The sequence below is a fragment of the Nomia melanderi genome, chromosome 10 (genome assembly GCF_051020985.1).
Source record: "Nomia melanderi isolate GNS246 chromosome 10, iyNomMela1, whole genome shotgun sequence".
In the NCBI taxonomy this organism is placed as follows: Eukaryota; Metazoa; Arthropoda; class Insecta; order Hymenoptera; family Halictidae; genus Nomia; species Nomia melanderi.
Window position 1 is genome coordinate 7,703,819 of NC_135008.1, and position 24,351 is coordinate 7,728,169.

A 24,351-nucleotide genomic window follows, 5' to 3' on the forward strand; every position below is an offset into this window, starting at 1 on the left:
TTTCTTAGAAATACGCATTGACGCAAAATTCTGCTGTAGCCGAAGGGTTAATAAGAAAGTTCTTTAACTCTAATTCCTTTCTTTCTTCCCTTCTTCTAGGGTACGAAGGAAAGTTCGAATAAATTTTACAGAATTACTTATTATCACGTTTCTACTTATTATCAGATTCCTTCTAGTTCTCAATCTACAGTACTGCGTCATTGCAGCAATGATCATTAAAACACTACTAACAACGAAATAGCATCAATCTCATTAATTAAAAATCTCTTACCAGCACGGAGGTACAAACTAAAACAACATATCAAATGGTGACGAAGAAAAATTCTACAGCCTCCGTCCCAGCCGAGGAATTCGTGGAAAGGCGAACCAGTGTAGCAAATGATCGCGATGTAGAAACGCGGAAAATCATTCTTTCGGCGCATGTAAAGCGGCCGGCATGATTGATGGTCCGTCGACGCAATAACGTTACCAAGAACAAATTGGATTCGGCTTCGTGGGAGAGGGACACGGGGAATCGCGAGAACGAGAGGGAGGGAAACGGCGGCACAATTTGTCGGAAGGATACGGCTGTCGACAGGCCGAGGAAGGGAACGTTCCCCGTTCGGTGATTTTGTTGTTGCCAGGCACGTCGTCGTCGTCGTCTTCGTCGTCGGCGCGGCCGCCCCCGAAACCGATCCAGGATTTTCGGGATTCGCTCGTCCTTTTCTCCTTCTTCGGCCCGGGAGAACCCGCCGCGTCATTGTTTACACTCACCTGTATACACGTCCGTATATAACAATGTCACGCACACACCGCGCCCTCGTTTATTTCTTTTGTTCCGCGTCGCAGCCAGGGGTGGCTTCGACAATCGAAGAGACGTGCCAGGTCGGAACGATAAGCGTGTGAGATGTGGAGAACGAAATAACGCGTCTCGGCCGCTTGCACGCCGAAAGAGGTCACCGTGCTAGAGAACATAAAAGACCAGATGGGCTGGACGTGTCATTTGAGGCTGTAGGATCTTTTAAAGTTTCGATGTGTTCGCTTCTTTTTTTTTTGAAACTGTCAATGGTAAAGTTGCAAGCTATTGTGGATTGCGTAGTGTATTTTAGAGTGTAACTTGCTTTCGGATTGCGCGTTTCATTGTGGATAACGTTTAATTGGTATGCTGATGTAATATATTGTAATGCATTCGAAGGGGGTTTTAAGTAAGGCAAGTTTCAGTTTTCAACTTCGTCCTGTTCATTGGATTTTATTGATCCTCCTTAAAGTATTTATTAACGGAATGACGAGTTAATATCTATACTTGGAATATTAATATTAATATTCATTAGGATATTATCTGTATATCTTGATAGAATAATAAGCTACCATAGGAAATTTAGAAGTATATCTTTAACTTAACGATCCATTCAAAGTAGGACATCCGGCGAAACGTTGTTCCTCGACAACGCGAGTTATCCGTGTGTGAATGCTTTTATCGGGCATCGTCGGATTGTTGTGTAATAAGCTTTCCAGGACAAAGCGTAACTCCACTCGACCCTTTTCACGGTGTCATTATACAGTATCGAAGAAACTGTTCGAGTTATCGGGCATTGAGACCTTTCCGCGTCAGGTGAGTTCCCGAAGATACAGAGAGCATAACAATCAGCGCTCGGCCAACAGTTTTAACGACGAAACTTGGCCCCGGCTCTATTATTTTGCCGCGTTTCACCGTACGATCCCGGGTTTGCTTGGGAAGATAATAACGAGCCGGCCGCGGCAACGAACCCGCATCGTATAACAATTTACCGGCTAATCAAAAAACTTTGTTAAGACTGAAACTTGGTTAATTAGCATCTTCACCGGAGTGGCTGCTTACCTTGCGGGCCCAGCCCGCCAACCGGAAGAACGCCCAAGAAATTGTATAAAGTACAGGGCCGACGCGGTATCGATTCGACGATTAACAATGCTAATTTCATAGCGAAACGATTCTCCGTTGCCCCCTCGTTGAATCGAAGAATAACTCATTCCGCTATTAGAATCTCCCGTTATACCGCACGCTATATTGTTTTCGAATGTTCGATTTTGTTCGAATTCGTTTCGTTCACGTGAATTGACTCCGAGGAAAGCTTATTGTTCCATTTGTACATATTGGAAATGTTGAAATACATCGAGAATAATTCAGGGGAAGTATGAAAGAAATAAGTTTGAGGAAATATTGAAAAATATGGGCAATGATTTTCTTAATGTGAAATGCGTATCGATTAGGTAAAGGTTTCGAAAGCGATCGCTCGAGTAGTTACGTGAATCAATTGCACAAAACAATGTTCCTTCTTAATTTCCACTACGTTGTCTCAAATATTTATAATGGACATTCAAAAGTAATTGTGACTATCAAATGTAGAATAGAATGGGTTCTAATATAAAACCGATGAAATAAGTGAAATAAGATCAGCAAAGTTATCCAGAAAATCGAACAAAGAGCGCTCGATAACGAAAACAATTAATTCCGATGAAACTGAAATTACACGGGTTTCAATAAAACAACCAGACGTTCTCCCGTAAAGTATCCGTTTTATTCTTTCAAGGCGTTATAGATATCCAGGGAATAATCTCTGTCTCATATATATATCATTCTAATAAACATGAACAATAATAAATATAATGTGTCCAAGAACGTAGGAAGTTTTGCGTCTAATCAGGCTGCTCGGTACAAAATAGCGCGTTTATATATGGCATTCTCGGCAATAGCTTCGTGCACATATCCTTTTTGATTTTAAAAGACACTGATCATTCGCCTCTAACCCCTTCTTCACCTTTTCAATTTGTACGTTCTTTTGCGCAAACCCCGTGGCCCACGAGGCCAGTCGCCATCTTTGCCATATTATGCCAGAAAATAAATAAATAAAGGAACTAATCCGCACAATCAAAGATTCCTCCGCGAACCGGCCACGTTTGAAACAAAGATGGCGGTCCTCGTGGCGCACGGTTCATCAGTGAATACATTTTGTCTCTCTCTCTCTCTCTCTCTCTCTCCCTCTTTCTTTCTTTCTCTCTCGCTCTCGCGCGCGCTCTCCCTCTTTCTCTCTCTCTCTCGCTCTCTTTCTGTTGCTTTCTCTTTTATTATCACTACGAGTCACCTCGAACTGCACGACGATCAAGCGCTGCACCAATTTTTCTCTTCATAACGCAGTAACGCAGGGGGAATTAGCAACGTTCCATATTTTGCTTCTCGTTCCTCGAAATATAATCCGTCCGCATTGCAATCATTCGATTTCCGTTTTCCACCGACACCGATCGAATAAACGCGAATGAAAAAAAGCAATCGATCGACCTGGAACGCTGGCAGCGATACTTCCGATTAAATCTGCATTGAACACACGCTCCGGTAATCGTGCTGTCCAGGCCGACGGACTCCTTACAAATGTTTGCCTCGATAACATTCCATGGAAATCACAATGATGCAACAACGCGTCAAGCGTATTGCACAAATGAAAATGTAATTCGTTCGGGAATGGATACGGTGAACGAGATCGTTAAACAATCCTCGGAGAATTCTAACGTATTTGCGAGAATTATTGCTTGCGATTGATTTCGCAGGAAGTAAATGCTGTACGCGTGTTAATATCAACTGATAGTGCACGTTTGTAACAGGGAAGCTTTGAATTTCCATAGCCTGTTATTTAATAATCGGTCAAAGCGAGAACAAAGTGGAACAACGTTTAAAATGATATCACAAAGTACGGAACACGACGGCGAGTCGTGTCGTTAAGGAATCTTAAAAACCTGCAACTTACATTATCGTGAAAAGATTGTATCATACCAGTCTTGTCCGAAGCTGCTTCTTATACTTCGTTTAAACGTTCAAGATTCCTTTTAGCTCACTTTTTCTAAGTCCACATTTATATTTGAACCTCGCCGAAAGCTCGAAATCACTCGATTAACTTCAAATCCGTAGAATCCAATAAGAATCGATCGTCACGCGAAATCGTGAAGAAACTACGTACAGACAAGACTGATGTAAACTAATTTCCTTTGTAATCCTTACAAAATCTTCGGATCTACGAATTATTGCACTGCGCAACTATTAGAATTCATTCGGCCGCCGTAATATCTAAAGTCGTGTTTTTACGAACACCTTGTGCATATGATTATTCTCGACGCGTCGACTGCCCCGCGGACATTTTCCAGTAAGTCACTCGCACCGTTCTCGAGTTAATTAGAAATCGTACGCATAAGACATCGTATAGATATTTCCGTTCTAGCTTCATCGATCTTCAAACTACATTTTATACTCGCGATTACACTTCCCGGACCAACGAACGGTCCCAACGTTTCTTCCTCGCGGAGAAACGCGTAGAAGGCAGTCGGCGCGTCGACGTTCCCGTGCAAAAGTAAAAAAGAAAGGGTCGATCCTCGAGAAGAAGACATTACAGAGAAGAATCGCAACGACTAGGAGAAACATCGACGCGAGAAGAGCAAAAGTGTGAGGGACGAATCGGCGGATCGTCCTACAACCTTCGTTTTCCCCGGCCCCGTTGATCACTTGTGTATTACACGGTTCACAGTTTCGTGAAGTCTACTACGTATATTTTACACGCTATGTACACATCGAAATTCCTCTGTCTCTACGGAAATAACCGTCAGTCTTCCCATCGACCCCCGAACGCCGAGCGTCCACGGTCCAGGTGGAACGCGAAGCCTCGGCCGGCAAGCCATCCGGACGCGACTGGAAGATGAAGATTCTCCGGGGAAATGGGAAAGGGCTGGAATGAGGATGGACTACGAGTATAATACCATTAAAAGCTTCTACCGAGAACAACGACGACACGGTGCGCATCTCAGGAAATAGCGGAGAGAGAATTGACCCACGGCGACCCTGATGTTGCACCTCGGCAATCAGCGCGACAGCCTCGCCGTGGCTGGCGATCGTTTCTCTCGCGCGTCGCGGGTATCGGATGAATCGGGAGGTTAACACGTTCGCGACCATCGGTTTCAGTAACCATCTTCACGGCTGTAACGCATTAACGCTTCGCTGTCAAGCTATTTTTCGTGCGGGCTATTTTTCTACATCTGTGGCGGGCACACAGCGATTTCTAAAATACTGTCGAGATCTTGTGATCCGAATACAATTTTCATTCTGTTTGAAGTCGATTTCGGAAATAGATACACGTTGTTTGATCTGTGGGCAGTAGAACATTAATGGAAAGAAGAGAATTCCGGGAAATTTGGGTTAAAGAGATATTTGTTCTTGTGAGGAGGTTATTTTACAGGCCTGTCAAGTCTTCCGATGTATGATTTGGACTGTAATATGAATCTTCCGGTAGGAAAGTGTTAAATGAGTCATTCATTATTCAGACTGGTCAACTCCGATAACTTTAGATATAAATAGACGTGAAAGTAATACAATTTTCTCTATGCATGATACAAAATATTGAGCGTCGCGAATATATGACGCCGGTCGCGAACGTGTCAAGCTAATTCAGGAGAATTTCTAGATTGATATCGTATCTATGAATTGACATTGTTTCTTTTTTCTAGGAATATGGTCGGTTCGGTTGGCTGTTGTTCAAAATTCATTTGAGATCACTTTCAATGTGCTATTTTTATTAAAGTATATAAAGTAAGGAATCTGCATTGGGATATTTAGAATCTTTTCTATTGTACTATTTTGCTTATCATTTATTTCGATAATGATAAGTGTCGTTTTATTAGGATTTTTTAAGCTGTAGATCTTGGACAGTTTTGCATGTTATGGACTTTAATTTTAAAGTATTGACAAAATTTAGATCTTTCCATTTATTTATATCTATATGTCGATACTAAGTTAAAGCTCAAATTAAAAAAAAGAACATTCTTCCTATTAAATAAGCAATCTCAAACTTTTGAACAGTAGCGTATACTAGAAAAGGAAATTTCAGTTTACAAAATTTCAGTGGATTTCGAAAAGGAAGACTGGTAAATGCTTGGTTCGCAGTTTCCTCGAGAAACTGTTTCTCGCAGAGGGATTCCATTTTTATAAATAGTTAATTGGTTCAACGATGAAAAAGACGCGACACCTACTGGAGCATTGATCACGAGAGAGGATCCATCGAAAGAATACTACAATATAATATCTATAATAAAATATCAGAAGAGAGAGTGAACATGAAAATGTCGTCGTGACGCGTGAATCGAGAGGAAGTCACTACGACGTCGAGCAATAGATAGAAAATCGGAAAAGCTTGAAACGGTTCTGCAACGAGTGACAGTTAAAAATGAGCTGCTCGCTCGAATACCTCGAAGCTCACGAGCGAATAATTGCTAGCTTAATCGCGAAAGAAACTGTCGCTAGGTTATAGTGTGCGGAAAGACGGTTTTCGTAAGTCATTGAATATAGCTCTGAACTCCGAACACGAATCCTTGCAACTCGTTAGCGCGACAATCGTACCTACGAAGATTCTAGAAGAGATAAAACGCTTTCACCGGAATCAGTTCGATTAATTACTCTAACGCTTCAACTTAGGAATCGTACAAGTCTCTTCGATTGTCTATAATTTAATCTAAACTCGCTTTTATGAAAGACAACGACATAGGACACAGCTTATTATATACGAAACGTGTTTCTATATTAAAGATCCAGCACAGAAGAACAGAGGTGAGCGTAAGAACAAGTGGACTTGAACGTGTCGAACATTAAATACGCGTAAGACACGTGACACGAGACATGTCTCAAAGAGGAGGAAAGAAACTAGAGTAAATTTGAAACTACGATCCAAGTGACCACTAAATTCATACGTTAACTGGCAAACCGACATTTCGAAAAGTCAAAAAATCAAAATTTACAGTAGGAAATTACATTTTTGATCTCTTATCCTATAAACCAGCGATTCGAAGGTAAGGGATCCTTGTGCGAGAACTAACCAATTGAAGAGTATTTGTAGGAAAGGTTACAAGTGCCAACATCCAAATTTTCAGAGACGAGAAGGTTATCTAACATTACGTCGAACGATATGTCGTAATGATACCATCTTCCAATATTATCAGTATTACGGATGACTACTTACAAAACGAAAATTGCACTTACGTCGTATACTCCGAGATAATAACATAGAAAGAAAATTTTTCAGTTTTGGCACTTACAATAGACCGTATACAAAAAGAAGGAAGTATTGATAAACGTTTTATGCACGTAGAGAGTGAAATATTTACTGAATTTTCCAAAATTCTTAAAATTTGCACGCATACATAATGCATAGTGCTTAGCAATTACTGAGAACGTCAAGTAAATGCCATTGCAATGTCAATTATGTCACTCGCTCGTCTTCATATTTTTCAGTATTCACTGTCCAATAACCAGTAAAAGATTATGCATAAGAAAACTAGCATTTGCTTCTCCTCGTGCATAATTCTTGCAAGCATTTACTCGTTTTTATGCACACGGCCCAGTGTTTCCTACAAGAACTCTTCAATTGTCAGCGGACTCCGCCACCGACGAGTTAATGAAAGAATATCGTAAATGCGGGTCCGGGGCGCGACGATATCCGTGTAATTAATACGCGCGGTATCTCGCGCGGGCAAACGTTAACGAGACACGCGAAGTTCTTCCGCGGCGGCCGCGTCTGAAGCCGGTGCCGAGGGAACGATCGCGCGGATCCGGCTCTCAAATTGATGCGATTTGAGATAAGCACCGCGTTAATGACATCGCGTTTCCCGGGGAAACGACCGCGTAATCAGGACGAACGCGATTTCACTCGGATGAGCCCGGCTGAGAAGCGACGTTACGAAACGCGGGACGGGGAGGGAAAAGAAATTCGTGTAAGCGTTTCCGCGGACAACGCGTGTGTCGAAAGGGAATATTTCGAAGAGTAGAAACGCGGCGAATAAATAAACATCGGAACAGGGGGAATACGTGAATTTGTATTAATCGAATGGGAGCTGCATCTTCGCGCGCAAGATCATTTTAACCCGTTAACCGGGCGATACGTCAAGCGAAAACGTTCGAGCAGACGCGACTTAATGTAGAATATTGATGATTCGAACGGATCCATTTCGCAACGGTTGCAATTAGAGTTTAATTCGTATTCTTAGGTAGGTTGTGAAATGATTTATACAATGTACACGTCGATTCCCGTTAACACGTTGAATGTCGCGCGATTTCATAGAGGGAAATACGCAAAGCGGAGAAAATACAGTATTAAGTCATTTGTTTGAATTCCATTGTTACCATTGCACGTTGGTCTAGGTGGGTGTCACCGCATTAGATATTATTATTTATAATACAGAAATGTTTTCAAATAATCATCGTTTAAACGAGCGAACTATAGTAATTTTTGGTCGGCATTCAACCTGTTAATAAGTTAAACGCGCAACAAGCCGAGGATGAAATTCAAAGACGGCGAGGCGACTGATGAAAGCGGGCGGTTCGACGGAAAGCGGTTGGAATTATGATCTGCACAGCGAATCTAGAAAAGCGTAAGGGATCCCGAACACACAGGTGAATTCACAGAAATCAACAACACATGAGAACCCATCGAAATGATGATTATATCTCTTTAATCACACACAAAGTGGTCTAATGTACAGTTAGGAATTTGCTTCGACCGTTTTCTTTGGTATCGTTGCATTGAACTGATTCACGGTGAACGCCGCGGGACACTCTAGCTTTCTCTTTTACCACACACCTATGTACACTTACGTCTCGCAACTGTATCGTAAATCGTCTACCTCGCTACTCGCGAGAAACAAAGCGCATTCGGGATTTAAATGGTACCCGTGTTTTCTCGGTAGCCAAGTTAGTTTTCCCGACATGTTCCACCGTTATGCGTCCACAGATCTCTCTCTTTCTCTCTCTCTCTCTCTCTCGCTCTCTCTCTCTCTCGCTCTCTCTCATTTTCTCTTCGCTTGGTCCGTGAATGAGTTTTTCCTTCCGCGATCGGACGGGTGCGAACGCCCGCCATGAACTCATTGCGACACCACTCAGACTCATCTCTAAATTTATCGTTATCTACGTAGTGTACAAGCTAAGGTTTAGTCACTTATACATATGTATATATGTATATGTATTTATATATACATATATATATATACATATTACTCAATTGTTAAATGCCATACATAGATGCCTCTGTCGTATTTCGGCGGATCGCGTCGATCCGGTGCATCGACGAATCTGGAAGGAAATAAATTACCTCGTGCATCGTCTCTACTACCTATCTTGGCGTGCGTCGGTGTGTCGAGCGAATCGGAACGTCTGTCGACGGTGCGGAAGGTAATGTACAAGTACGGGAAACAAGATAGCTATCAACGCTGCTGCTCGATGGAATATTTACAGTTTAATCGTGTTTGATTGCGTGAACGGCCACGCGACGTTCGCGCCGGACGCCTCGGCTGCGGGAGCAACCTCGAAATCGGATCGAACACGCGCGTGTATGGTCGTGTGAATCGAATATAAAAACGGGCTCCGCTGTTGGCACCTGTAGAGATTGCATCTAGCGCGACTTCTATCGTTCGCTGTTGGACGAAATGGCTGTTGCTCCGAATAATATCGTTTGAACGAACGCTCGGCGCTGTGTCTTCGTCCCCGGCGAGACTAAAATGAATCTACCTCGTGTTCCGGCGAAACGGATGGACGTCGGTCTAATCGCGGTGCACCCGGTCGATGCACCGCGACATTTTGGTGTTTCGAATTGCACTCGATTGCTAAACTAAGTTTCTAGGTTCCTTCCCGACACCTGAGGCGCTTGAGAAACGAAACGTTCAGTTGTCCGTGCTCGAATTCAAGAATCACCGGAGCTACTCGGAGATCTCAGTTCAAAGATACTCGAATCCCCGAGGATTTAAAAGTTGAACGTTCAGCCGTTCGAGTGTTTGAATGTATCAAGTGTTTCGAGGACTCGAGTGTTCGATATCTAATTAACGGACCGTTCGAGAATTCGAGTGTCGGGCATCCAGGTAACCGAGCGTTACATCGAACGCTAACTATTAACGCTATTAATAGATCACCGCTATTACCATTAATCGCTAACTATTAATAATAATTCGACGCTCGGTTACGCGGAGTACCCACGGACTCGGCAATCCCGATTTCTCAATTACCCAGGCCGTTTGTACTAAACGTCATTATTGTTTCCGTGTAACGCGTTCCCCGCAGAACCTCAGATTCCCTGGTACGCCATAGACTGTAACGTGAAAAATCCGTCGAAATTCGTGGTCCGAAAGTCGCCTCAAAATCGACTCGTTACTGCGCGTAGAAAACAATCGAAAAATATTTCGCCCGGCGGGACTCCCGAAGCCGTTCGAAATATCAGACCCCTTCGCCCAACCGACCGAAAAACTGTTGCGACATTCGATTATAAAAAAGTAACGATCGCGACTGGTTCGTCGCAATAGATCCACAAAATAGATCCGTCCCTCGCGCCGGACGCGTCGAATAACCGAATTCCAGAACACCGAATCGAGAAGCCCTCACCGACGCCTAACGCGTTATCAAAATCGTTCGTTTTCAAAATTCCGCGTTCCCGTTCGAGACGCTAGTGCCATGTGGTCGGGAAAAGGAGAAAAAACGTTCTTCAGCAGTCAGCTTTTCTCGGCGCGCGGCCGACCAAACAAACCTCCGTCCTTCCCAACTGCCATTGACGCGCCCGAGCCGCCATCTTTGTCCGTGGATCGCTACATCTCCGCGAACTAGACATAACCTGCTCGCGATCTCGCGTTTTAACTGACACATCGAGGAAAACGTGCTGATACACTACTTTCGATTACTACTGTTCTACGATAGCTGCGCTACGCGATATACACCGGTGCGTAGAGGATAAATACACGTATAATTACACCGGCGCGGCACGAAATGACTGACGCCGCGCGGACGCCGCTGCACAACCCCCTTTTCTCTTCCCCCTCGCCGGCCAGTACTCGCGTAAATCTTGTATACATTAATTAACCTACTATCTCTAAACCTGACAAATACAAAGTGTGCGTATACCCACGCGGCACTCGTACAAGTGTGTTTTATATCTTTATTTGGCAGTATCTCTCGTGTTCCGTTCGTCTTGCTTCGTTCCATCGATCTATCACCGATGCTTGACCGAGTTCGCTAAGTTCGATCGAGCTACAAATCGATCTTAAGATCCGAGCGAGGATCTCGATCCCTTCGTTTCTTTTCCTTCTTACTCTTCTCCTATATACATACATGCAATCTTTGGTTTCGCTACGGAGCAATCTAAACGCGCACGGAGTACCAACGAATGGCAACGGTACCGTCTGACAGCGCTTTCCCTTTTCGTCGTTTCCCGTTTCGATCGGTACTCTTGTACAGGGAACGGTGCACGATTACGGTTACGCTCGTTCGTCGGCTACCGTTCGATATCTGTACGAAGTCGTTAGGCCTGCTCCCTGGAAGAACGGAGCTACGATGCTACGCGTTGCTCGACGATTCTACTATGACACCTTGAGTCGAAATTGCATCTGCTGGGAACCAGCTTCGCGCGATTAACCAGCGAAATGCTTGTGTTCCGAGTAATGTAATCGAACTGTCTTTAATATTTAATATCGAACGTTCGTGTGCATTCGTGTTTCTATGCTTACCGCTAACTCTATGACACTGCCCGAGCATTTTGCGATGTTTCAATATCAGAGAACATTCAAGTAATAACTACCTGTCTCTATCGTCCACAGTTTTAATGAATTCTACATTCGAGAACGAAGCAAGGCTTTGACTTCATTAACGTGGTGAGTTTTAAATTTCAATGTTTATGATATTAACAGAATATATTGTTATATCAATATACCATTTCACGCGGTTAAATCCGTCGAATCAACATCAGCGAAGAACGTTTGTATAACTGCTGCAATCAACGCACGAACATTTTTATATTCCAAAATGTTATTCCTTCTATTCAAAGCTCAATTATTCGAAAACAGGAGGTGGCAGAAACAAACGTCTTTCAGAATCGCAGTGCAAATTTGCAAAAATCACTTATCGGGCTATAAAGAGAAAACAGATTCAAGATTCATGGACAGTGCAGTTTGCAATATTAAAAACAGTTTGTTACCGAAAGCCGACGGAAGATTCGAGCTTACCTTAACTCGCTCTTACGTTGCATCCACCTCAGGGATCCTTACGTTACAGAGAGTCTTCGTAGTGACTCCACAGAGTATTTAAATATATGTACCTATATACGTACGTATTATTAGATAGATATTTGGTACCGCTTCGTGATATAGTTTCGTTTCCTAATCGCGAGGTTCGTCGAATTAGCACTCGAATAAATACGCTAGCTACGGAACTTCCTCTTCACCGTTCGTTTCACTTTTTTTTTTTTATAATACAATAATACGTGTCCTGCTAGTGTAAGTGTATCTATGTACGTGTGTGCATGTATGTATGCGTGTACATGTGTATAGGTGTACGCGTGTATAATACGCGCGTGATACGTCTCGACACGTAAACCCTTAAACACCTGGAATACAAAAATGAGACGAGAGCTGTCAGTCTTGGGCGATGAAACGTCGAAAAAACGGTCGGTGACACGTACACGACGCTGGTATCGATCACGGGAAGAAACGAATGCTACAAACGTGGACGATAAAATCGATCGTTGTCCACGATTGTTCTCGGAGGTTCGGGGATTAACGAAAGAACGATTCAGCCTCAGAGTCTCATCAGTCGTTAGTAATCGCTTATACTTGGGATCGAAAATTGAGCATACTGGAATTTGTTCAGCTCGCCTGTGTCGTTTTACAATGGGAATGTGTTTTGTTTCATTTTTTTTTTTCGTCTGTTTTCTTTTTCTTCTCCCTTCCGTTGTGCTGTATGAGTCAATCGATTTTGCTTACGAGTCGTGCGGGGGTTCCATCTCGAGCTTTCTTATTCATTTTTTCGAGTTTTTTTTTTACTTCCGTTTTTCTATTTTCCTCTCCATTTTTTTTTGTTTTTTTTTCTTTTTTAGTTAATTTAGGCGAGACATCGATGTAACGTTCCTCACTCGTTCGTACCGACAAAACATCGTGCGTGTAACTAGAAAATATCTACGGTGTTCGGGAGCATTATTATTTTAGTCGAATAATACTGTTCGTGATTGACGCGCGTCGCGCGGTGAGAACGTTTCGCGAGAGACAATCGCGTTTTCGTAAACGGGACGCTCCGTTTAACCTGATCGTTCTGATGTGTCTCGATTTTTAGACAGGAAAAAAGAGCAGTAATCTTCAACGTAAATTTCTCTTATCGCAGTCGATACCAAATAAATGTATACTTCTTTCCTCGTTAATGGAAGAATATTAGCGGAAATTAAATGTTCATTTCGATTGGCTGTACTATGAATGGAAGACGTTTCGTGGTTGTAACTTCTATTAAAAAAAAATTGTAGTATCCTACTAGCTTCTCCTCAAACTTAGATATTAAAGATGTAAACAGTACGATCAAGTATTCCATCCAACAAAAATTCTGAATCCCCAGATTCTTCATCGTGTTCACCTACTTCTCGCACGATATTCGAGCAGTGCAGTATCTATTGAAAACCTTTGGAACGATCAAATCAAACGGAAACAACCCGGTAAATAGGAGTGAATGTAACAAAAGTTCGTTGTTCCTGGGTATATCGATCGGTCGCGCCGCGCGATCGCGCGCAGAAACGTGTAAAAAGGTGAGCACTCGGTTGCCATCCGGACGAGTCTTGTCGGTTCGTCGAAATATACTCCCGACGCGTTAGAATCACAGTGTCGCTGTGTTCGGAGATTGGTCGGACACGGTTCCGGAAAACGCGGGATTTGGCAAAGTATGTGTTCAGACGACGGTCGTCCACTTACCTGAGCCGCCGCGAGGCCCTCCGTGACTCGCCCCGGAGAAAAAGTGTTCATACAAACTTGCACGCGCCACGCTACCACACGTGTATAACGCTACTACAAAAGTTCGACAGATAAAAAGACACCTGGGAACACCACCGACCCCGGTGTCGCATGATCTTTACATAGAATCAATTAATCCTAAACACGAAAGCGATCGTCCGTCGCTTCATCTGGGACAACGTCCGGCCTCCGTCAGAAAACGGAAGTCCCAGCGCTACTTTGGAAAAGATCCGCACAGGTTCAGCAATCGGTGGAGTCGGACTCTACTCCAAAGTATCCTTTAGGATCCTTCAAGAGCCATCGTTCAGCTCTGCGTACATCTATCAAGATATCTTCGAGACACCTTGACCCATCCTCTAAACAAGGATCATCTACATTTACAAATTACACGATCGTTAGCTTTCCGTGTCTAGCTGGACCTAACCACGACTGAACGATCCAACTTCAGCGACAAAAGAAGCTCTCCGTATCTCTGAAAATGCCTCTTGGTTTCTCTAGAGTTCCTCTGACAGGGCGATCGGTGCCCTGGAGCCAGGCTTCAGGTCCTTCACGCCTATTCCAATGTCGTCGACCGGCACAGGTGCCAGCTTCAGCTGATTACCGTTCAGCTTAATGTCGTTCACCGAATGGGACCGTCCATGAGTGACAAGTGGCTTGGCTGTTTGGTTCGTGCTGGTGTTCGAGTTGGAACTGCTGACAGAGTTGTTGCTGGGACTGGTCGCCGGGTTCGAGCTAGAGGTGCAGTTCGCCGTGGTGCTCGAGCCGGAACTCGAGTTCGAGTTCACGTCCTGCGGAGGACTCGGGATCTGGATCATCGGACTGGGAATGGACGACTTGGACCTTGGCTTCAGTTTCGCGTTGCTGCACGAGTTCAAGCCTGGCCCCGTGGCTGGAAGTTGGTCCGGATCCCGGCCGAGCTCACTCGCGGAGTCCGGCGACGCTGGTAGCTTGGTAGTCCCTGGTGATTTCGTCGAGTACGATATCAACTGGTTCGCGGACTGCGATCGAACCGTGTGACCGCCTACCTTGTCCCTCAGCGCCATTTGGTAAGCCACCTCGAAGGCTTGACCTAGGGTCAGAATCACCTCTGTCGCTTGGTCCTGCAACAGGCAAGCCGGGGCTTCGTATGCTTCTTCAGGGGAATTAGGGCCTCCGGTTTGAAGGCGGAAGAACAATAGGGGATGGGAAGCTAGATGCTGGTAGTTAAGTTTGTTTATATTGTTTTGGGATGCAACTGCGAGTGGCTTTGATGCGCTGGGTTGGAACTTGTGGAACGTCCGATTATTTATTTTATTCGTTAAACGTGATTACCTAATGGACATTATTATGGCCAAATGTATCTTGAAGTGAGATTCATTTAGGTTTCGGCGTATTTTTGGAAAGTGGTTTTCACTGAATGTTTCTTAATGAGTCTTCTGTTTTCAAATGGTAAACGGCGAGTTAAAGAAGCTGTACTATTAACCCTTTGCACTGGAAAGGCGACTACCAGATGATTTGATACAGCAAAATCATAAACTTTGGTATTTACCATCAACTTTTATATACTGCATTAATACGTGAAATATTGAAAGAAAATAGGTTTCTTCCCTAATTTATGTGTGATCTATCGATAAATTCATTTTACAGAATCTTGTCTACAGCTAATTAGAAAGTATAGAGTACTTCAAGTGGAAACTTTCGACTGCAAAGGGTTAATAGTGAATAAATAGTGAATAAATTTTCAGTGAAACGACAGGTGGACAATTGTAAACAAAACATGAAATTCTGGAGTTTGTATTACCTAGAAACTTAATTTTATATTCACTTAATACTAAACAATGACAATAAAATTTATATATTAATGTCTGTATTATATATTGGAGGTGATGATGAAAATGTGATTGTTCATGAAAGCACATAATAACGAACTTACCATTGTTGGCACACAGAAGACGTGACAAAAATGTGTCCGGCTGTCATGGTCCTTGGTGATGTACGCGAAATGGGTAAGATCGTCGGCGTCCTGGCAGGCGCAGTGAATGTTGCGTATTTCGTGCACGCAAATGAGCTCCTATCGGTTTGTATCATTCCAAATGCAAATTTACACGTGGCGAATATATTATGTTTCAATGTTAATCCTTTACAACAGTGGAATTGTGTGAATTCTACAAGTATTGAGAAAACAAAGCTGTATCCATTCTAATTCCTAACTATAAAATAATTTTGAAAAATTTTATATAATTGACTATTCGATATTCTTCGAATTGACATTAAAGCATGCGAATGACAATTGCATTAATAATACTAATAATATTATAGTACAATATATTATAATAATTTTATTGAAATCATCGACAATAATCATTTCTACTGGAATTGAGAATGTAATACAATAATAGTATAAATAAAGAAATATTAGAATTATCAGATATTATTTGTAATATAAATAATAAACTGTCATAAAGGATTAACAGCAATGCCGGATAATTTCACTCGAGGAGGATATCTTACGTTTGTAACTGTATTCAGAAAACGGACACCGCGATAAGAAATGGCCAAAGTGATGTCAGGAGTGACTCTGGGCTCCCGACACGTTTTCTTCAACTTCTGTATAGACTTCTTTGTAGACTCGGTGCCACGCAGCTCTTTCACGAAAGTGGAGCCCAGATACTGTGTAATTTTAGAACAGAAAACAACTTGTCTCGTGAAATAGGAAGTAAATCACTGAACATTAAACTTCATGAAAACTTTCGTTCAGCTCACATAGTCATTGCTAACATGGAAATGTGAATGTTGAATCTCAAAAAGTTAATTCTTCTTTTGTAAGATATATAAATATCTCTATAACATATTTCTTTCGCAGCAGTACGTGGAACAAAATTCTTATTCAGATAAATACATCCTGTATGCGGGATGTATTCATTGAATTGCGGCACCAAAAATTCATTTCGAGCCACATTGATAACAGCAAATCAATACAAACATAGATAAGTAATGAAAGAAGGGAAAGTAAATTTGTTAAAATTTAACGTCTATACTTCTATTGTAAATATACACAAAAGAACATTTAAAATACAGACTTTAAGGAATCAATGTTAACTATCGACTTCATCTAAAACAATTAAACATAAAAACCGTATTTCATTTACTTCCTCTCCTGTTTATGTCCCAATTATTTCCTTTCCTCCAAAATTCCTCCACTTTCAACGTCGGTCTTTATTCAAAATCATTAAACTCTACCCAATATATTCCACTTCAACATTCGCCGATATAAATCCATTCCCAAACCCTCCAAACATTTCATAGCTCCTACATCGGTAACCGCGCACTATTATCTCATAACAAGCTGCTCGATAAACCGTGAACCATGGTTAAACAGCGAAATATTCCCGTGGATGGTCCAAGTATCGAAGAACGTTCGGCCAGAAATATCGGGGGTGGAGATGCACCGATAACGAGCCAAAGAAAAACAATTATACTCACATTGGCGACGTACGTGACGCAGCCGGTGACTAGAGCTTTTGGCTGGTGCCTCCATTGCGTCTTCAGGGTGGATGGTACGCCGAACAACAGCTCCGACGGTGCTCTGATCTCGAGCTGTTCCGGTGCCGAGATCGCCCCATTATGCGAACTGGGTCGCTGGGGTGGCTGCGGGGCCGGTCTATTTTTGCGGTGCCTTAATGTGCCCGTGGTAGTCGAATTCGTTCCGGTTATCGACGTGCCGCCATTACCCTCTGCCGTTGTTTCCGGCAGTTTTTCCCGTATCTCCTCCTTCAGCTGTTGTATGTTCGTCTTCTGCGGAAACGAGGGATGCGGGCGCGTTACTGAGCGATCCCACTAGCCACACTGTAAAAAACTTTCCCCCTCTTTCCCCTTCCGCGCGGCGAGTAATATTTGCTTGCGCAGTGTATCGTGACAATCGGAAGCTAGCTGTGTTTCTAATTTTTATTTATCGAATAGAGTCTTGGTTAGGCTTTGATGAAGTCTTGGTTAAGACTTCCTCATTCCCTTTCCACGCGGCGAGTAATATCTGCTTGCGCAGTGTATCGTGACAATCCGAAGCATGCTGCGTTTCTAATTTTTATTTATTGAATGGAGCCTTAAATAGAATCTTGGTTAGGACTTGGTTAGGACTCCTTTCCCCTTCCACGCGACGAGTCATATTTGCTTGCGCAGTGTATCGTGACAATCCGAAGCATGCTGCGTTTCTAATTTTTATTTATTGAATGGAGTTTTGTAGATCTTTTAGAAAATGTTACTTGGTTAATATATTTATATTGCTCGTTTTTACTGTTGAATATTAATAGCAATTCTTGTTCTGGAAGTTATTTTATAGCTATCGAAACCAGTCTGGAGAGAAGATTATACTTAATAAGACGGATCTCTATCACGCATCATCTGTTTTCTGTTATTAACTGGCAATTCTGCGGGCATGGAATCAAGTGAAAGTCAAAGATAAGTGCTACCCACAGCAGGTTATAAAATAGATAAGTTGTAAGACACATATAAAGTGGAGAACCGCAAGAGTGATTCATGACGTGCAACTTTCCTGCTTGCGCGATGAATTTTAAATGCAGAACGTAGTTCGGTGGGTATTCTGGGAAGAGGAGTTGCAAAGGTCGCTAGTTGTCTTCTTGGTATCGGTATATTAAGAATTAACGTGATACGGAGGACAAATCGCATGAAAATCGTCATAATAGAGAAGAATCGCCTTTCGAAACTAACAACGTCGAGCTGAACGCATCCGAAAATAGTCGCGGACCGATGTTGCCAAATGCAAAAACCTCACCATGGTTCCGCAAACACCCGAACAACAGAAGGAAACATTTTTTTTATATTCTGCCTCGTCACTGAACCGTGTGACGTTACGTTGTACTCGTTTCACTGATCCCGATACGTTGCCGAACGAGAAAAAAAGAGCGCAACGAGGAAAGCGAAAAAAAAAGAAAAGGGTGGAAAAAAGACAGAACGTACCCGTCAGCAAAAAATTTTTCGCGGACCGATGCAGGCCCAGCTTCGAAAATCCGGTTCGCGTTACGGAACGTACGATTACAAGCTGAAAAGTCACGTTTCGGCAATGCAACGCCACTCGGCTTGTTTTGTTCAGAAAAAATGCAACTGTCCGTTGTACGGACGAGCGAGCCTCGAGAGAATCGCGTTTGCATCGAATTCGAGGCGATTAAACTCGAATTATATTCATGAATCGCTCATCGCATTCAGTTTGACGGTGTAATATGATTTTCAATCGCCGCGTTCGGGCGATACAGTATTTTGTAACGATCTAAAGACTAAGTTCACCAGTTTCATATGGTATAAGGAAATTAAAGGACCAATCGAAATGAAACATCTTGGTTTTCCAGTTTCCGCTTCATCGACACAAACTACCAAACAGATAAAGTGACTTTCCGACATTTGTTATGGAAACTCTAAGAGTCCACCGATTGAGACTTCGATTGCTTCATAATTCAATGTTTACTACTACTAAATAATATTACCGAATCAATCTGTTTACTAATTTCTCACAGATACAGTTCCCCATTGAATAATCCTACGAGAAGGAATCATAAATAAACCGATAACCAGTGATTATGTCCTATCAAACAGCTCCACTACTAAGAAAACGATGAGCGTCCACAGTGAAACGAATGCGGCGATGCGCTGGGAACAAAGGGCAGAGAATCAACGAGCAAACGAAAAATGCCGGGAGGGACCGGCCAGGTGGAAAGGTTGATGGATAGCCCGAAGATCGCTCGGCGAACGGAAACGTCGCGCCGTGGGGACGGGGGAGGAAACGTCGCGCGTCCTCCTCTCGGACCGCGAGTCGTGAAATTCGATTACCGGCGAGAAGAATGGACGTAAGGACCAGAGAAACGGAGGAACAAAAAGAGCAATTTGGGCGTGCGCGTCGACCGGCGGCGATTAATCGAATTTAATTAGCTAATTAAGGGAGCAGCGCCGAAAAGACGAGCGGGACGAGGTAACGGAGTGGCTCGTTAACGGATCCACGTATCGCGCTCGAGGCGCCCGAACAAAAACCATTAGCGTCCGCTCGAGCGATCAGGCTGAAAGCTTTCTCGAGTGTCGCCTGCCACCCCCCGCGCCGCCGTTCCCCTCGCCCGCTGCTATCCGCGCCAGCTCTATCCACCCCCTCCTGTTTTCTGTATACACGTATCGGTGCACGCGCTTCGCGAACAGGTGAGTCAAAGCGCGCGGGGCGAGGCACAAGCGTTACAATAACGGCTCTCCAATTAGCCACGATATTTACATTATGACGCGATCGGCTGAAAAGCCGTCAGAAGCGATCGAGCTTGCCGTGTCACACAGCCACCCTCGAGCCTCGTTTCGCCGCCCTCTTTCGCCCAAGTGTACGACCCTTGTCAGACACCCCGAACGGCGAACCGTTTCACGGCAATTCTTAACGGGATTGTTGCAATGCTCCTCCTCCTCCGACGCCTCGCGCCCGCTCCTCTTTTTCCCGCAACTTCACCCCTCCTTCTCTCGTGCCACGCTCCACCAGCGACACGTTGTTTTTCTGTTTTCGTTTGTACCGTTAACGCGCGATATCCGCGACGAGACGCGGCACGGCGAGTCCCCCACCCACCGTTTCACCTTCCGCAAGCTGTCACAGGTGAGAGAATCGGCGGGAGAGGAGTGTCACGCCGACTGGATGACGAGATCGCGTGACGATCGTCGTTAACCTCTTCCAGCCGATGTGCCCTCGGCGTGACGGGCTACCCCCGAACCGGTGGAATAGGTTTGTTCGAGGCGCGTTGGCGTTTCGAGATTTTCGAGGATCGAGGTTTGATCGTGTGCTTGGGGATTGATGTGTTGGGACTGGTTTTGAGGGAGTGCGGAGTTTCTGTTTGATGTTCTTTAAAGTGACGCGAACAGATCCGAGTCTTGATTACGATTTGAGAGTTGCGAGCTCATTTAAAAATTTCGATTGCATTTGCTTTAGGAATCTAACATAGATATTCGAGGAATTTACGTTTGTTCAGCGAGAAGTTTTTCAATGTTGTACTCGCTGAACCTTAGGCGGACTACTCGCGGCCTCTTTTCCTCAAAGTATTCTGAACGGATTTTCCTTCTGCAATGATGTGCGATTACTAAACTACACGGAAATCACAATATTCTTCGAAGTGGAAAAATATTCATCGAAACATTGCAAAGAATTTACCAACGACATCAACCGATACACTGTTCATCAACTTGCATTAAATACAAAGAATCTAAACGTTCCGTATTCGAAAATACTACACAAGCTTGTGACACGATCTGATCATATTGTCATTCTTCCTGAACCAACCCTCAAATTATCATACTCAACTAAAGAGACTTTTACATCCGAATCTAAATACTTTCACCAGAAGAAGAATGACAAGCATCGGATTCGAAGGTTGGTCATATTCGTCGCAGAGATTTCTTTCTTCGACAAAGTCCCAGTACCGTAACTAAATTCCTCGCGAAATCGATTAGCATTCAACAGGCACTAGCGATTTCACTTACCAAGGTATTGAGATCCTTATTGAGGTCCTCCAAGTTGGGACCAGTGCAATTGCGATTCTGTGCACGGGTGTTCGAGCCGCTGACCGACGCGAGAATCCTCTTTCTATGCGCCGGCTTTTGGATCTCCAGCACCGCCGCGAGCTCCACCTCCCACACGCACCTGACGCGGTCCATCTCGGTGTACAAGTGTTTCCTGAAGGTCTCCGCGTAATTGTCCAAGTGGATGCTCTTCAGCCACTCGTCCACCGATTGACTGGTGCAGCCGGTCCGTTTTTCCACCCGTTTGCTCAGCAGACCGACCGCATCCATAATCACGGCTCGCTCCTGGTCGCTGTTGATCCCCATCTCCTTCAGATCAGCTTCGTCCATGACTCCATTCTAGTCAGCAGAAGTTTCGAGTCAGGTTTGTCCTCCAAAAACAAGCAATCCCAGGTTTACAGTCCTCGCGAATAGTTCGCGAACTATGTTTGCTGGCACTGCGGATACGTTCGTGAACAGCGAGCAGCAAACAGCGTTTGCTTCGAAATTTGAGAGTTACTTTGTTTCGAAGTATTCGATCTACCACTAGTGAGTATCGATGTTCTACTGGAATGACTGAGAAAGTTACAGCTAATGCAAACTGCTGAAGTTTTCTAAGTATCTAGAAGGATCACAGCGAATCGAGGAATACCTGTAACTCCTGGCAAGCTGTTCGCCAGCTTCATTCTAGATACGACGCTGTTTCTGTTCACGAACAGTGCGCGACTTCTTCAGCCCAGTGTGGATCTAACGTAAGGAATTTCGGAAGGCCACAGTACTCACGATAAAGTCCAGGTCGTCGAAACCGTAACTGATGAACAGGGTCTCGTAATCCGCCAGACCTAACGTTGACAACCACTGACCGACGGAAGTCGAGACAATGGGACTGCTGCTGGTGTCTGAACTCAGACCTGCGTACAAATCAGACAGAACTGCCAAGTTAATTCATGAAAGACACCTTCTAACCACCCCTCCCACCTAAAACCCCTTTATTTGCTTGCTTCGGCGAATCAACGTGGAGAACGGTAAAGGACTAAGGTAGTTGGCTTTGGAAGTCTTGCATGAAGCGGTTAGGGACGTCTTCAGTAGCTATAGGAAGAAGGTTATGTTGTTTGGACCAAAATTTAGGTGTTTCGGCTTCCCTTGCTACCAACCCAATTTGTAAATGATAATAGGGAATGACGAATGGTGACTAACGAATAAAGGTTCTCCGTAGAAGTAACGAATAAGAGAGATAACAAATAACCGAATTAATTGATCGGTTATTGGTATTGAAATAAAGTTTCATTCGAATAATGCCCAACACTGTACCTAGCCTCGTCTGGAACTCCTTCTCGAGTTCGGTGACGAAAACCGACTCCCTGACGAGGCCGGTCCCGAAGGACGCCATGATCTCCGAGATCTTCGCCCATTCCTCCTGCTCGTCGAACGGGCTCATTATACTAAGCGATTTCTCGTCCCTCTCGCGGTCACGATCGGACAATCGGAACGGGACCTCTCCGTCCTCGATACGGTCGCCGCCTCCACCCTCGCCGCCGGCTCCCATTCCGCATGCGGATGGCCCGTAAACGTTCTTCAAGCGTCGCAACGTCCGAGGCCGCTCAGCTGTCACGGACCCTTTCAACAAACCTGCCGAAGTTACAACATGCACGTTACACGCTGCCCCAGTGAAAAGGAAACAAGTTCTACTTTCGAGTTGGTAAACAGCTCTCGATGCTTTTACTTTCTTTTTTTTTTCTTATACGTTCATTTGAGAGTTTGGTAAGAACATTCTTTGTGTTATTAGTTTTATTTGATTAGAAAACTGCGTGAGGTACAATTGTTTTAGTTTTCTACGTTTTAACATGTTCCGTTAAATACCTTCAGATTGGTTTTTAAGAATTTGTACTCGACGTATGAGTACACGGTTTACTGAATTAATCAATTAAATATGAGGAAATTTCCTGTGTACTTTGTATCTATTTATTGTATTTGTTTCATTCTATTAGACAGAATAATTGCAAGGATTTAATTGTTATTAGATATTAATCTTTCCGAGCTGCATGTTAACCGTTAATTATACCAGTTACTTGCGATAATGTCCAGCGTAACGATTCGTCGTAATTACACGTCATTACGTGTTGTCAAGTTGTAATTAATTGCGAATCAGAATAATGATTCGCAACGCGTGAACGACGTTTGTCAATACACGGCACGATCGCGTGTAACATCGATATTACCGGGAGAACTTTTTTACCGATCTTCGAAGATATCGGTATCGTTACAATCAAAGTTGCTTGAGCAATCTGTTAAGAGCTCTCTAAAATTCGTTGATCCGGAAAGATTTAGTTCGTAAAGCAATCTCGAACGACCTCGAGAGATACATTCTGTAATTGGTAATGGTAAAATTCCTTGGAAAACAATCCGAGCAAAGTACCAATCGACTTGTTGACTGGCGAAACATTCCCGAAATTCGCGATCAAGCGAATGTCGGCTGCGAAGCTGGCCAGCAATCCCGGACGGTTTTCAACGCAAACACGTCGGCCGGGTACGTGGAATCAACCGACGGATATCCATAATGGATATGCGGCACGTACGAACGAATCCGCGGATACGTTGAATATTCATTACAGATTCGACATTGTTCGATGCCTCCACGAGATTAGTTCCCGGAAGATAATCAAGACCGACTCCCGACACCGATGTCGTTAAGCAATGACTCGTCGCCCTTAAGCGCGAATTTCACCCCCGTTGACTATCCCCGATAGGTTTGATATTAATTATTCAAACAAAAGGAAACAACATTGTTGTAAGTACTTACACGTAAATTCGTTCGAACAGATAAATGAGAATCGGCGGAATTCTCATCGATTAATGAACGCGTCGTGTAAAATAATATTGAGATATCAACCAAGTACTTCGATTTACTAGTATATTTGTAATTTGATGTATATCGTATCACGCTGTATGAAGTTAGTTTAGCATACATGATAATGTACGAATAAGAATTGTAGAAAATAATATTAAGATTATTATAACAAGAACGATCAACAATTATAATCGTTGACAAAGAAAGCGAACTTTCCT

General features: G+C 43.6%; 1 protein-coding gene across 2 annotated transcripts in view; it reads right to left on the reverse strand.

Moving 5' to 3' along the window:
- Positions 1–2,520: 2,520 nt before the first annotated feature.
- The window catches only part of LOC116429785 (ankyrin repeat and SAM domain-containing protein 1A), an 85,334-nt gene continuing 63,503 nt past the window's right edge, over positions 2,521–24,351 (reverse strand). For both annotated transcript variants that reach the window (XM_031983119.2, XM_076371610.1), the window contains 7 exons: positions 22,597–22,914; positions 22,069–22,196; positions 21,268–21,645; positions 17,245–17,556; positions 16,273–16,431; positions 15,695–15,832; positions 2,521–14,882 (listed from right to left, as the gene is read on the reverse strand). In XM_031983119.2, coding sequence (XP_031838979.1) covers positions 14,277–14,882; positions 15,695–15,832; positions 16,273–16,431; positions 17,245–17,556; positions 21,268–21,645; positions 22,069–22,196; positions 22,597–22,914 — 2,039 coding nt within the window. In that variant the 3' untranslated portion in view covers positions 2,521–14,276. The remainder of the gene's footprint in view (positions 14,883–15,694; positions 15,833–16,272; positions 16,432–17,244; positions 17,557–21,267; positions 21,646–22,068; positions 22,197–22,596; positions 22,915–24,351) is intronic.